The sequence below is a fragment of the Spermophilus citellus genome (assembly GCF_964194105.1).
Source record: "Spermophilus citellus genome assembly, chromosome: 2".
In the NCBI taxonomy this organism is placed as follows: domain Eukaryota; kingdom Metazoa; phylum Chordata; class Mammalia; order Rodentia; family Sciuridae; genus Spermophilus; species Spermophilus citellus.
In genome coordinates this window covers 258,391,969-258,407,444 of record NC_138183.1, presented here as the reverse complement: position 1 = coordinate 258,407,444, position 15,476 = coordinate 258,391,969, and the positions used below count along the sequence as shown (strand labels likewise).

Here is a 15,476-nt window from a genome sequence, read left to right as displayed (position 1 = left end):
GACAGCGCGCCGCTGGAGCCAGCGGCGACGCTCCCGGCACGCCCCGCGCCACACGGGCCGGAAGTGAGTGAGCACTTCCGGCCGCCATCCCTGCGGCCCTGACACCTCGGCGCTCTCCCTGTCCCGGCTTATTCCTGCCATCATGAAGGATGTACCGGGCTTCTTACAGCAGAGCCAGAGCTCCGGGCCCGGCCAGGCAGCCGTGTGGCACCGTCTGGAGGAGCTCTACACGAAGAAGTGAGCAGCGACACAAGGGGCCAGGGCCTGTCCGAGACAGGCTGTGGGCGCTCGGACCCGAGGCTGGGAGGCCCGAGGAAGCGGGACGTGTGGGGAGAGTGGACGGGCTGTGCCAGGGAAGGTCTGTGCAGTCCTGAGGGTGGCGGCCTAGGACGAAGAGGGGCCACAGCCCAGCAGGACTAAGGGCCAGAGCTGTAGGGGTCTGGGATCTAGGGTTCACTGCTTTCCTGCCCTAGGCGCTGTGACTGAGGCTTCTGAACTCTCCCTTCTTCTGGTGTCACTACAGGGGTTCGGTGTTGGCCTGTGCTTTTGCACACTTTCAGAGCCAGAGTGCCACCCTTGTGGGGAAACAGCTCTTGGAGACTTGTATTTAGCCACGCCATAGTGTGAGTGAATCTACAGTTAGTTTTCTTATGGTCTGAAACCAATGAGCCGAGGTTTTCCTTTGATTCTATAGCTGATCACACAGGGTGCAACCACTGCCGCTCTCCCATTGTTTCTACTTTCTATAATATTTCACACTGGCTTTGTGCCTCCAGAGATCTCAGAGTTTGAATTCCTTCAGAAACAGGGTGAACTTCAGAACAATTTTTTGTTGCTAAGCACCAACCTCTATTTAAATGAGTAGAGTAAATCGTTAGTTTTGGCCTAGACCTTGCTCATAGGGAAACACATCTGCTGTAGGAACCTTCCTGATGGATATTTAGCATAGAATCTTTCACAGCATGTCTTGTTTGTTATTAATGGTGTTGGGCATTGAACTTAGGGTTTCACACATGCCAGGCAAGGGCTCTGCCACTGAGCCACATCCCAGCCCATGCACAGCATGTTTTGATGCTGTTCAGTAGCCTGCTAATAGCAGTTTTTTGGAGAAAAGTATTAGTATTTGGCAAAAAAATTGCTTTGTGGGTAGTATTTGTATTTATATATATTTATATTTTTTAGTTGTTGAACCTTTATTTTATTCATTTATATATATGTGGTTCTGAGAATCAAACCCACTGCCTTACACATGCTGAGAAAGTGCTTTACCACTGAGCCACAACCCCAGCCCAAAGTACTTTTTATTTTTTAAAGCATTTTATCTGTACTGTTAAATATTGGCCCCCCTTTTTTTTTTTTAAGAAATGTGCTGTGTCAATGTCCTGCAAGTATATTATTAGCTTATTTCTTCCTTCGTGTCCCATTCATGAATGAGGAAATTGAAACTTGGTATCCTCAACTTCTTTGAGATACTCACCCAATGAATAAGAGAGACTAGATTTCAGTTTAGCTGTCTGATTCCAAAACTCTTGTTTCCAGTTGAACCTCCTGATTTTTTTGAAGTAGTCTAAACAGAAATTCTCTGTTTCATAGCTGGGAAACCTGTGTTTTAGAGTAAGTCAGCTCTATGTGACATAAACATTGAGTGAAAAGAACTGAGGTCTATTACCATCTGTACTAGCCTTCTTCTGTGCAGCCAGGACTGGTCAGCTTTGTTATCTGCTGGAACACTGAGGTTCCAGAGGTCTCAGCTACCTTTTGGTTGATTATCTGAAGGGCCTTGTGTTTTCCAGGTTATGGCATCAGCTGACACTTCAAGTGCTTGATTTTGTGCAGGATCCATGCTTTGCCCAAGGAGATGGTCTCATTAAAGTAAGTGATTTGTGTCATATGAATATTATAAGAATATACTCAAGGACTTTTCACAATAATAGATGATAATGATAATGAACTACACGTATTCAGAAATAACTTTGTCTCCAGGAATGTTGTGAGGAGTTTCATATTTATTCCTACTCTTCACATCAATGTTGAAAGACAAGTAGTATTCTTATCTCTTTTTCTTTTTTAGTGTGGAAGCAGGCATAAGGGGTTAAGTAATTTTCCATAGGTCACAGCTAATAAGCCACAGAAGAGCATTCAGTTTCTAAAATTCTAAACCAGGGCTGGTGTAGCCCAATGCATGAAGTATGTGCTTTCCATCCCCAGCACCACCAAACCAAAAAAAAAAAAAAAAGAAGAAGCAGCAGCAGCAGCAGGCACAATGGCATACGCCTATAAACTCAGGAGGATAAGATCAAAAAAGATCCTGAATTCAAGGCCAGCCTGGGCAACACAGCAAGACCCTATCTCAAAAAGTAAATAAATTTCAAAAAATAAATAGAATTCTAGCCTAAAACACTGTCTTATAGTGTGCCCTGGTAAAAAAGAAATTTTTTAATTGCCGCTTTTGGAAAACTTTCTCAAAAATGGAAAATAAAAACCAGTTAGGGGACACAGTAGGAAACAGAAGAGAGATATTGCAGTAGGTCATTTTCTAGGTAACCCCTTTACTCCTCTCCCTCACCTGTGTCTGACTCTGCTTACACAGACATCTGTCCTGAGTAATGTAGAAGACAGGGCACCTTTTGTACGTTAGTTGAGAATGGGTAGTTGGAGGGGGGACTGCACAATATCATGCTGCCTCAATAATAGAGCACTTTTAGAATTTTTTCAACAGGAAGAATAAAGAGGATACACACTATTCCTAGCCCTCTTCAGATCCCTAACAAATCCCCATGGGTGTGTTCACACATGAAGCCTCCTCTTTGAGGTCTTTCCTGACAGCTTACTCTTTGATGACATTCTCTGATTTTGAGTTAGATATTGTTATATTATAGCTAGCTTATAATTATAGCTTATTTCTCCTGAATATGTTACTTTATAGTGCACATAGTAAAGGTTACCACCTACCTTATCATCATTTTTTTTCTTTTTTCTTAGTTGTAAGTGGACACAATGCCTTTATTTTTATTTATTTTTATGTGGTGTTGAGAATCGAACCCAGTGCCTCACCCGCCCCAGGCAAGCGCTCTACCATTGAGCCACAACCCCAGCCCCACTATCAGTTTGTATACCCATCAATTTGACATTTTTCTACCCAAGAAATTTTCAGTTATCTGTGAGCCTGAAGATTTTGCTGAGCATTTCATCTTCTGAATCATGTGGAAAATGAAAAAAGACCTGGGAGTGCTTGTACTTGTCTGTAATTCCAGCAGCTCCAGAGGCTGAAATAGGAGGATCATAAGTTTGAAGCCTGCCTTAGCAACTTAACTGAGACCCTATCTTCAAAATAAAAAGGACTAGGGATATAGCTTAGTGGTAAAGTGCACCTGCATTAAATCCCCAATCCAAAAAACAAGTCCTAAGACATATCTCAATACTTGCACTCCATGATTTTACATTATAAAGACATATAGTTCACAATTAAACTGGTTGTGTTTTCATGTATGAACATAGGAAAGTTATATCCAATTCATTCTATTGAATTTCCCATTCCCATCCCTCTCCCGTTACTTTCTTATCTTTAAATCACTTTTACACACATGACAAAGAATTTGTTCAACCTCAGGTAATGTGACATTCAGATCAACAGACTTGTTTTCTTTTTTCATGGATAAAATAGTCCTCAAAAATTGTTCAGAACCAGCCCACATAATTGTAACATGAATGGTGTTCATGAATTTATAGTCACCAGAAGAAATTTTGAGTTCCTGGACTTGGTAGACTTCTTTGTTTAAATAACTCCAAAAAGGGCTGGGGTTGTGGCTCAAGCGGTAGTGCGCTTGCCTGGCATGCGTGCAGCCCGGGTTCGATCCTCAGCACCACATACAAACAAAGATGTTGTGTCCGCTGAAAACTAAAAAATAAATATTCTCTCTCTCTCTCTAAATAAATAAATAGCTCCAAAAATTATTAGAGGTGTTAGAAAATTAAAACAGTGACAACTGGGCTTCAAGGAATGAAGAGGTGGATGTTTGGTGTGGAAGAGAACATTCCAGATAGGAACAAATTACACCGTGTTTCAAGATTACTTCTGAAGGACACAGAGTGGGAGGCACTGAAGACTGGTCTCTGTCCTAAATTTTTAATGTAAATGAGGACGATGTCTTTGAAATTGCTCCTGTAGTATACAGGTTACTTTGTTGAGCTGGATGTGTTCCAGATGTAAATATCTAACTGCCACAGGGACATTTCCATCTTTCTCTCTGCATATCCAACAGGAAGTTCAGGTTCTTCTTATCCAAACTGAAGCTTCCTTCTCTCACACCGGGCATTCCCTTTTCCTGCTTCTCTGGTCACTAGCCCAGGGGACACTTCTTTGACCAGCTGACGTCTGATCAAGTCTGATTCAACTTACTGACAAACGTCTCTCAGACCCTTTATCCATCCTCACAGCTGTTGCTCCCCTCTCTCCCCTGAACTGGTATCTCTTGTCATCTTCCTTGCAGTCCTCTATCCTCAGTCCTGCTTCCCTCCCTGGTTCAACCTTGCCTTTAGAACCGAGACCAATCCTCAGTGCCTCCCACTCTGTGTCCTTCAGAAGTACTCTTGAAACTTGGTGTAATTTGTTCCTATCTGGAATGTTCTCTGCCTCACCAAACATCCACCTCTGCAACTGCTCTTCATTGCTTGAAGCTCAATTGTCACCACGTGGGAATAGCCTTTGGATCCTCACATTTGGCTGACCTTCTTATATGCCTTTTTCCATTTCTCTTAAACTCATGTTATTGTCATTCATTCATTCTCCGCTATCCCAGGAGATCCCTGAAAGCTTAGGATTTACCTCATTCTGTATCTACAGGCCTAGCCAGGGTCTGAGGATGTAACCCAGTGTATGTGAGTGGCTAAGAAATTTAGTAATGAGACATAACTAGCCTATAGCCTTTTAAAATCTGAAGGAACTCTGTTCTGTTGGATTAGTGGACATTCCAGGTGGACAGTTTTTTGTACTTGGAGTACCTTGGAGAAAGAATATAGGAATTGGTCTTTAGAACAGTGTCCTCATTTCCAAAGCCAGAAGGAAACCCTGGTGGTGGGTTTTGTTTTGTTCTGTTTTTAATAATACATTGTTAGTCATGTATATGAGCTTAAGTTCTAAGGTGGGTGTCCTGCCATCAGCAAACATGTACACAGCACTTATTCTGTGAGTAAGTACATGTGGTGAGCATTGTGGTTTGGAAAGCCAAAACTTGATAAGAATGGTGTTTAGAGTCTGATTTTTCCCAATGAAAGACATCCTGTACTTACTCTCCACGATTGGTTCCACAGCTTTATGAAAACTTCATCAGTGAATTTGAACACAGGTAAACTCTTTTTGTCACTTTTTTACTTTGCAAATGAGTCCACTAATACTCCTTGACACTCAGAAATGGGGTATTTTATATTTTAGGGTGAACCCTTTGTCCCTGGTAGAAATAATTCTTCATGTGGTGAGACAAATGACTGGTAAGCCTCACTTTATTTCATAATGGAGAAGATTCAAATGGTAAAGTGCCCTTCAACTATAATTTAATTGAAGTATAATTGGATAGACATTATCAAGCCCTAAAGACTGTCCTGCCTAAATGTGTCTCAGCTGCTAGAAACATACTATTGATGAGTCTTCTGACTTAGTTCTTTTTCTTCTAGATCCTAATGTGGCTCTTACATTTCTGGAAAAGACTCGTGAGAAGGTGAATGTGGGATCTGAACAATACTTTCTGGACTATTTGTGACTTACAGTTTGTGTCCATATTCTTAGAAAGCGTTCATCTTCCAGCTTGTGGATTGGGTTACTGCACGGGTAGGGGCTCGCTTTGTGGTTTTTGGCTGTCCTGGTTTTTGAGACTCCACTGTGCTTCAACATCTTCAGGTGAAAAGCAGCGATGAGGCAGTGATCCTGTGTAAAACAGCAATCGGAGCTTTGAAGTTAAACATTGGGGACCTGCAGGTCACCAAGGTGAGATTCTGTAAGAGATTTCTCTGACTTAAGAATGTTTATTTAAAAATACTTTTGAGGTTACAGAAAAGTTGGGAAAGTAGCACCAAAAGCTCTCATGCCTTTGGCCCAATTCCCCATTGCTTTTTACTGCCTTTGCCTCATCTTTCTGTGAGTGCATGCATACTTTTTCCAAATCATTTACAAGTAAGTTGCTGATATGATGCTCCTACTCGTCATCAAAAGAGCACTCCCTGTGCCCCTATTTGTCCCTCTTCTCAGGACTCCCAGGGCCTAAGCTGGGTTCACTATGACCAACGGCAGTATCCCCGGCACTGCAGGTCATGTGCTGCTCCCCCATTCTCTCTCTGCCCCCTAGATTGTTGTTGAAGTCTCCTGTCTGGATTTATGCCTTTCTTATTTTCACTTTTATGCAATTTGGAGGACACGTGTCAATAAGAGTGGCAGCAAAAACCACACATGTGGTTAGTCCACCTTATTTAACCAGAGCCTGGGTGTATTTTTTGTTTTGCTTTGGTAATGATAACATTAAAGAAAATTTAGCAATAATAATTAAAGTGTTCATGTTCTCGTTGTTCTCATTGCTTCCCAGTCCTAGCCCATATGCATACTTGTTGCATTTTGTTCTAAAGTACTTAAGACACACCAAAAGCTATAGAGAACTGTAAGGAATACTGTAATGGGCACTCTCCTGCCCCAGCCAGCTCAGGACTAAAGCAGCACACATGCTCCTCCCCAACCTGACACTTTCAGTCCTGCTGCTTCATCCTCTCTTAGTGGGTAGATGCGTGTCACTGAGTCAGAGTTGAGTCACTGTGTTGATACGTGGAACCAGTTCATTTTTACTCGTATGTAGTGGTTCATTATCTAAGAGTTTCACAACATACATATCTGGTCTCCTGTGAAGGGATTTGGTTACTGATAGCTTATCAGCCATTCCATTCATGTCTTTACTTCTGTAAAATTGCCTCTGTCTTTTGTCCATTTTTCTATTGTGTTTTACCAACCAATTTGTAAGAGTTCTTTATATTTCCCTGGTCATAATTCCTGTGGGATTACGCATGCTATAATTGTCTTTTCCTAGTAATAAGTTGTCTTGGGGGTGTCATGGTAACTGAGACAGGAGAAAAGGCAAGTTCTGGGAAACGTAGTGAGACCATGTCTCCAGACATATAGGATTTGGGGGGTAATTCAGTGGTAGAAGCACTTACCTAGGCCTGTGTTCAGTCCCCAGTACTACCAAAGAAAAATACACACATACAATAAATATATACGAATATTTATATATCACCTATGTACTTTTTGCTCTGTTTTGTATAAATTGAAGGTTTACATTTCTCCATGTTTGCCTTTGTGGCTTGTGCTTTTCATTTTTATATGACATTAAAAATCTTTAAAGTCAGAAGACAACTTTACTACTTGTGTGTAGGAAACAATTGAAGATGTTGAAGAAATGCTCAACAACCTGCCTGGTGTGACATCAGTTCACAGTCGTTTCTACGATCTCTCAAGTAAATACTATCAAACAATTGGAAACCATGCATCCTACTACAAAGATGCCCTGCGGTTTCTGGGCTGTGTCGATATCAAGGATCTGCCAGGTACGTGGCCTCTATGGTTCATGTCACACTGGAGCACGTTCTCATGTAGCAGCTGTAAGATGGCAGGGAAGCTTGCCCACATGGATTCATCCCTTTGGGAAGAATAGGTGGAAAGATTTCTTTATGCTTTAGTTTCTACCTCATATTTGCCTGCAGCATTTAATTCAGATGACAAGGCTGGTTCCTCCCAATCCCTGTGCTCCTCCTCCCCCAAGCGTGTTGTTGTCCAAGTCAGAAATCTTATAGGAAGTACAGCAGTGTAAGTACCTCCTCATCCCCTGCAGGATGACGACTGCCTCAAATCCCTGACGCGGAGACCCTTGTTCTGAAATTGAATCTCAGATCCATGGGAATGAATTATAGTCGTTAAAGGGCCTGAGTGTGGAAATAAGTAACCAGAGAATTTGGGGGGAAGTGCAAAGAGTGTGTATTTAGAAAGATAACTTTTACATAATTTAGATGTTTCCCACATTGTATAGAAACCACCACTTCTTAAATACGTTGATGAAGTTTTGATTGTAGTATCTCAAAGTGTATTGAAGAAGCAGCTAATGCAGTCAAGAGGTATAGGACTGGGCTGCATGGGAAAGCAAGCAAATGAATCATAGTTTGGAGGAGAGGGGCTGACTGACTGGGATGTGAGACAGTGGAGTGGCAATGTGACTCCACAGCAGGCGAAGTGTTGGAGGAACTCATTACTTCAGGAGGTTGTATACACTGAAGAGCAAAGAGATGCATATATTTAGGGGAAAAGTAATAAATGAACATTCTTTCCACAAAACTTGTAATTGTGATCCCTGATATAATCCAGGTCAGTCCAGTACTTTAGAAGAATCATCCAAACGAATGCTTTGTGAGGTTACCATTACCAAGAATGGCTTCTTTACTTTTTGTTATATGTGCTTTTTAATGCCTAACTGGACTAGTATTTGTTGACTTGGGTTTGTTGCCATAGTGTCTGAGCAGCAGGAGAGAGCCTTCACACTGGGACTTGCAGGACTTCTTGGAGAGGGGGTTTTTAACTTTGGAGAGCTCGTAAGTTGATCCAGGCACTGGCTCCTTGGCATGGGTTGGGAAGGGGCGCAGGGAGGAACTGGCCTTCTACCACCTGTACTGTCTGTCCCCACAGCTCATGCACCCTGTGCTGGAGTCCCTGAGGAGCACAGACCGGCAGTGGCTGATCGACACTCTCTATGCCTTTAACAGTGGTGATGTAGACAGGTTCCAAACTCTGAAGACTGCCTGGGGCCAGCAGGTGGGTCCATAGGCTTCTGGCCCTGCTTGTCCTCTCACATGCCCACTGTCCAAGAGTGTTGGTCTAGCATCTTCCCCACACACTGCAGGCACCCAGGCGACCCTGGGCATGGAGGAACCGTGGCAGGCCTGGCCTCACACAGAACAAGGTGTCTCATGGGCAGTGACTGCACTAAGGAAAGGTAGAGGGTGTGTGGGGGAACAGAACACAATGCACTTTTCATCTCTGCTGAGTGGAGTGGGTGTCAGAACCCTCCCAGCAGAAGTGCTGTGCTCTTTGTGACCATGGGGTGGGTGGAAAGACATAGGAAGAACTGAGCACTTTGCTGACAAAATAAGTGTGAGCAGACAGGTGATGGAGTAGGAGGAGGTGTGGTGGTGGAAGAAGAGCTCCAGGAGTGGGGCATCTAGGTGGTAGGGATGGGCTCTGAGTGGTAGGGATTCTAATGTTAGACACAGATATTACTAAAATGTTAACTGTGATGGGAATCATAGTTGTCTTGTTTTTGTACTTTTCTGAAACTTTAAATTTTCGCAAAGTTTACAACAACTTACACCAGTTGTATGCAATGGGGTAGGGTTGTTAAGGTGCTATGAAGAGGCAGAAGCGTCAGGCCCCATCAGGCCTGGCTGTTCCTGGTGACACATCACTGTCTCAGCAAAAAATGTACCACTCAGAAAGGGAGCCGTAGCCAGGCATGGTGGGCTGAGGCAGGGGGATCACTTGAGCCCAGGTCTTTGAGACCAGCCTGGGCAACATAACAAGACCTTCTCTTAAAAAAAGTGAGGAGGGAGGAAGCTGGCTAGCCACAGCAATTTAGAAGAAGAAAAGATACTCAGAGGTGCATGCTCCCTATGCCTGTCCAGTTCCTGTGCCAGGGTGTGAGCTGCCACTCATGTGGTTTAAGCTACCTGTCCACTCTCCCTGGCTGGCTTCACCTTCGCTTCACCTCTGTGGAGAGCCCACACACTGCATGGGTCTTGCAGAAAGTGTTCTCGGTTCCTTGCAAGTCAGTCTTTCATTATAAATTGATCACTTGCTCTTTGATCTGTGTGAACTCCAAGACTCGGGGTTCTCCTCAGACTGCACTTGCACTGTGCTCATAAGCAGGCAGTGCTACCAGGGCTGCCCAGGATAGGTCCTTTGTCCTCTACTAGCAGTGCCTTGTGCCACGAGTCTTGAAAGGCCTTCTAGTGTTGTAACATCAGTACATAACTCTTACAGATCACTTCTCTAGAGAAACAGCCTATCAGTCAGTCTTTTCTTAGATTTCGTAAGAAAGGGAAACTTCAGGTCACTTAACTGTTAATGAGCCTCAGCAGTCTGCAGTGTACATGTTTGGATCTTCCCCGCAGCTTTTTTTCCATCCACCGTGTAGGAAAAAAAAAAAAATTGAGAACCCAGGTAAGGTCACTTGGTAAGCACAGACATGAGAGTCAGCTCCTCTTTCTGTGCTTCACAGCCTGACTTAGCAGCCAATGAGGCACAGCTTCTGAGGAAGATCCAGCTCTTGTGCCTGATGGAGGTAAGTGGCACCAAAGCCACTGTTGTGCTTCAAGACCTCGGTCAGTGAGCAGTGCGTCTCCCATCTCCTGTGTGGTGTTTCTTCCTCATTGCCCCACTCCTCATCGTCCCATGGCTGGGACAACCCCTCAGACAGGTCTTCCCTCCTGGGTAGTCTAAGCTGAAAGAGCTGCCCCTTCCTCCCGATGATATGGCACATCCTCTCTGGTCTAGTGCTTGTCTGTCCTTCCCCACCAGAACGTGAACTTCCTCAGGAGATGGAGGTTCTGTTTTTGGTTCCCCACAGTGTCCCCTGGTCTTGGGATACATGATGGCTTCAATTACCTGTTCAAGAAATAGTAGTGGCTATTGTTGAAAATTCCTGCAAAGCTTATTTTCACCTTTAACCTTATTAATAAGCGCTGAAAGTTTGTTCCTAGTGGTAAGACATATGACACATTAAGAAAATTTTATTGTATGGGGTACTCAGAAGATGATCTGTGTTTTTAAAATGTATGTACCTATCAGATCTCAGCCCATTTTTGTTTGGAAAAACAATTTTAAGTAGTTAATCAGCATTTTATTTTTTTTCAGATGACTTTCACACGACCTGCCAACCACAGACAGCTCACTTTTGAAGAAATTGCCAAAAATGCTAAAATCACAGTGAACGAGGTACAGTTCTTAGGCTTGGGGTATCACAGCAGCAGAGCTGCCACCTGTCAGAGCAGGACACTGGGTATCTGACAGGAGCCCTCCCACACAGGTGGAGCTGCTGGTGATGAAGGCACTCTCGGTGGGGCTGGTGAGGGGCAGCATAGACGAGGTGGACAAGCGAGTGCACATGACCTGGGTGCAGCCCCGCGTGCTGGATTTGCAGCAGGTGAAGCCACTGAGCCCCTGGTTTGCCTTTGTTGGGTTGGGTTATGTCTGCGCTGTCTTGGTTTCATGGGGACGGAAGTCACGTAGGAAGAAGGCGTCACGGTACACATGGTTTGGGGAATGGATTATTACTGTGGGGACTGAAGCCTTTTCTTAGAACCCAGTTGATGCAAGCCTAGGGTCTGACTCTACACTTAGAAGTTTATTGTGACAACGGTGTTGGTTGTACTGATAAAGCCTTTTAATCTTAAAAAAGTCTTTTAATCCGAAAATTGGTGCTCTGATCAAACATGTTCCTGGTTTCATGATCTGAGCATAAATCCATCTTATTTATATTTGCTGGAAGTTTAATCCTGTGGATTTCCTCTATTCTTGCCTGTTTTCTTTAATGCAAGTTTTCTTGTGATAAGAATTGACCTGGGTGATCCCATTGCACACCCCCACCCCAGCTCTGATATCCTCAGTTCTGCCCCAAGAATGAGTTAGAGGTTAGACCTGCCCCAGTTGGCCTGTGGCTCCTGCATATCTTAATGCTCATGTGGCCCTGATTTGCCCTCAGATCAAGGGAATGAAGGACCGCCTGGAATTCTGGTGCACAGATGTGAAGAGCATGGAGATGCTAGTGGAGCACCAGGCCCATGACATCCTCACCTAGCACCCTGGTGCCCTGTGGCCCCACCTCACCTGGGAGGCACTTCTGTGGCCCTGAAGCTGGCAACAAAGATCTGCATCGAATTGGGGTGTGGATTTGGATCCTGTTGGGAATAGGGACTACTCACTGTAAAAATGGTGGACTGTCATTTATGGGAGCCCAGCCACAGGGGAAGGCTCTTAGGTGGGGGTGTCTTAACCTGCAGTGGGGTAGGGGTCTCCAGGCCTCAGGAGGGAGGGCAAAAGTGAGTGGGAAAGCTCTCAAGTCTGCAAACACCCCAAGGTGGGTCTCTGTCCCATCCACCCATGTGTGCATATTTTCCAGTGCATTCAGGATGTTTCTGTAATAAACCCCTTCACTTTACCCTGCTTATGCTTCTGTTCTTGGTCTTACCATCCAGGACAAGCCTGTGCCTAAAGAGATGAGAAAGCCTGAGCAGAAACTAGGGAGGGCTTGGTGGGGATGTGGTCTTGGCTCCCGTCCTGCCACATACAGGGGACTGGGGCAGAGCCTTGCTCTTGGCTACCAAGCAAGTAAGTTCATCGGGAGAGACACAAGGGTGTCCATTCCCTCCTCAAGCCCACTCAGGATTCCTCTCAGACATAGGTTTCCACACCATTGCCACCTTTCCTCACTGGTAGCCGGCCACTTCTGTACCCCAGCATGCCCCATTGTTGACATTGAGCCAGCTCCTGGACAGTCCAGTGTTGGGTGTCTGCAGGAGACTCCCTGCAGTGCCTGGGCTGGACATGGGTACATAGAAGAGTCAGTGTGAACAGCAGGTAGAAGAAGGAGTTTAATGTGCTTTTCTAGGACTGCCCAGGTGGCCACAGGGCCTTCATGCTACAGAGCTCTTCTTGTAACTCTCCAGATGGGATAAAACCCAGCCTGCTGGAACCAGGAAGCTCACAAACATGGTCGAGATCCCCACAGCCTGCTCCTGGTGGAGGAAAGCACATGAGGCCTGGTCACTGAAGGAGACTGCCTGCCACTGCCCCCCCCCCCTCCACTCCACTCCCTCTGACTCGGCCAACTGTGTTTCTCCCACATGCCTTCAGGCTGTTCATGTGTACCCTGTACTGACATCTGCTGTTGTCCCTGAGGGTGGCCTTGAAGACCAGGAGGAAAGCCCTGGGCTCTGGGCCCAAGACCCTGGCTGCTCTCCACAGAGGGACAGCAGTACACACTCCCCTCCAATACCTGTGGCCCCACAGGCAGGGTGCTATGCTGTATGGAATGGCAGAAACAACTGGGATTTAAACTGCTTGTAAATAAGTACAGCCCTTTCCATGAAGGATAATTCCGTTCAGAAGCCTGGTGGGGAGGTCAGCTTCCACCGGCTGCACCTGTGTGTCTGTGCATGCCTGTACCCCATTTGTGCAGAGGGACCCCACCTGGAGCCACGCCTTCTCACTGGCTGAACTTAGAGAGCCCCGACCAAATTTCACTTTCAGTTCCCCCCTGAAAAAGCCAGGGTCAGGCCTCCCACCCCTCTATCTTTCTAAAGCTAGGTTGAGGGCGGGGTTAGAGTCCCTCCTGTTGACTTTAACCCCCGGAGGCTTAAAGGCATATGTAGCCTGGGCTCAGGTCTTAGCTACATGACCTTGAGCAAGTGACCCTGTAAACCTTGATTTGTTTATTCTTAAAACACTGCTCTGGAGTCAAGACAGCAAGGTCCGCACAGCATTGAGTGTCCTCTGACCACTGGCCTTTGCCAAAAAGTGAGAGGCCTGAGAAGGGGAGCCTGGCCCACCACTGAACTGGGCAGCCACTTTGGGAGGCTGTCCTGCAGGAAATGGCTTTAGGACCCCTTTCCTGGCATTCAAGACAATTGTCTTGACAGAAGCACTGACATCCAGCACCATGGTCGCCTCCCCATTAATAGCCTGGACTTGTGTTTTTGCCCCCAAACCTAGGAAATGGGCCAAGTCCTCAGAATGACCTACTGCTGTCTTAGAGGTCACTTACCATAGGAGAGGTAGGTGTTCTGGCCGGCTTGGCAGAGATGTGGGCCTTGGGAACTGCCCAGCATCTCAGGGGGGCTTGGAACAGCTGTGTGATAGGGGGCAACCTCAGCATGGTTCTGGGGCCGAGTTCCTTCCCAAGTCAGCTAGGTGTCCCGAGGGCTGAACGTCCTCTGCTCACTTGGTGTCAGGTCTTTTTATAGCTGGAAGGAACTGCAGCTGTCCCCTCCAGTCACAGGGCTTGGCAGAGAGTAGGACTGGGAGAGGCCTAGCCTGGTGTGCTGTCCCCATATGACACCAAAAGGCTGTGAGCCCTTAACAGTGTGGATAGATGTAGACCTTTCTAGAGAGAACTGTCACTTATTTGAGGAAAAGGAGGACCTCAGTGATAGAGAAGGTCCAGAGGAGTCAGGCTTAAGAATGCAAGAAGGAGAAACTGATGGCTAAAGGTGAATCTTAGCTCTTAGGGTGCCAGCCCCTCAGTACCATGCAGTTTCTGTAAAATTCTCCAACCTGTGGATTCCTCGTGCAGCCCAGCCTCCCCTTCTCATATTCAAGGAGAGCAGGCACTGACCGCACAGCAGAGGAACAGGGTGAGGAGTAGACACTTTCTGAGTGCCAGCTATGGGCCGGGACACTGTCTGACCCCAGACTCCTGTGCCCAGTTAAGGCACCCAGGGCTGAACATGCTGGGCTGTCCAGTCCCAGTGCACAGTCCACTGAGCAGGCTCCATAGCTTCCCAGGCTTGCTCCTTGCTTCTGCAGATAGTGGTTGTCCATTCCTTTGCACTGCAAACAGTATCGTATACCACTGATCCAGTCTCTGTCAGTGCTAACCCCACTGCTGCCCTGGGGGCCTGTCTACACTGCCTCCCCACAATTCCATGAAATACAAGTTCAGTTCCCCAGCGTAGTTCTTGGCTCCCTCCTCCAGCCCCTGCCCGACCTCCAGTGGCACCAGGCTTCTCTCATTCTCTCTATCCACCTCTCCAACCTCACCTGGCCATAGTCCAGATAGCCTCAACACCCCCAGCTGCTCCTCATTAATCACGATGTCTGGAATCTGTTAGTACGTGCTCAAACCCCACTTTATGGTCCCATTTCTAAGGCCCTGCAGGGCACTCTCTCCTCCCTCACCCACTTCAACTGTGCAGACAAAATGTCTAAGCAGCAGCCTCAGTGCCCCCTGGAGCTTACACTCCAGGTCCTGCCTACCAGCAGCACCACGCCCCAGGGTACTGGTTCCTCACCCTCCCCAAGTCCCTCTTCAAACATTTCTTCCACCCCAGCTCCTCCCCCAGCACCAGGTCTTGTCACTGCCTCTGCTCCACATCCCCCAACAGGCTCCACTGCCATTTCCCACACAGCACACTTCCATCCCCATACTGGTGCCTTCGTGTTCTCATGTGTCTCAACCGATCATGAGACTTGATTCAGATGACATCTCCTCAGATAACATCTTGCTCACTGTCTGCTTCCTACCTAGAGTAGAAGCCCTGTGAGGCTGTGTGTCCACCACTGAATGTTTGGGGCCCAGAGCAGCAGAATATGGCTTAGCTGAGTTTTCAGTCAGTGTGGGACAGTTGGGGCATCGGGATAGATAGATAAGGGGATAGATGGAGTGGGTTGGTGGGTAAGT

The 15,476-nt window shown here is 46.2% G+C and overlaps 2 protein-coding genes across 2 annotated transcripts; one reads left to right on the top strand and one right to left on the bottom strand.

The window, feature by feature from the left end:
* Positions 1 to 3: 3 nt before the first annotated feature.
* PSMD13 (proteasome 26S subunit, non-ATPase 13) lies at positions 4 to 12,236 on the top strand. The gene is made up of 13 exons (XM_081282438.1): positions 4 to 237; positions 1,794 to 1,872; positions 5,311 to 5,345; positions 5,432 to 5,487; positions 5,671 to 5,714; positions 5,894 to 5,980; positions 7,410 to 7,581; positions 8,537 to 8,616; positions 8,711 to 8,836; positions 10,299 to 10,361; positions 10,934 to 11,014; positions 11,106 to 11,222; positions 11,781 to 12,236. The coding sequence occupies exons 1-13, from the start codon at positions 143 to 145 to the stop codon at positions 11,874 to 11,876; spliced, it is 1,131 nt and encodes a 376-aa protein (XP_081138564.1). The 5' UTR covers positions 4 to 142; the 3' UTR covers positions 11,877 to 12,236.
* Positions 12,237 to 12,656: 420 nt separating this feature from the next.
* LOC308642972 (cytochrome c oxidase subunit 8B, mitochondrial-like) lies at positions 12,657 to 14,029 on the bottom strand. The gene is made up of 2 exons (XM_081282443.1): positions 13,842 to 14,029; positions 12,657 to 12,813 (listed from the first exon to the last, which is right to left on the bottom strand). The coding sequence occupies exons 1-2, from the start codon at positions 13,950 to 13,952 to the stop codon at positions 12,712 to 12,714; spliced, it is 213 nt and encodes a 70-aa protein (XP_081138569.1). The 5' UTR covers positions 13,953 to 14,029; the 3' UTR covers positions 12,657 to 12,711.
* Between the last annotated feature and the right edge of the window lie 1,447 nt (positions 14,030 to 15,476).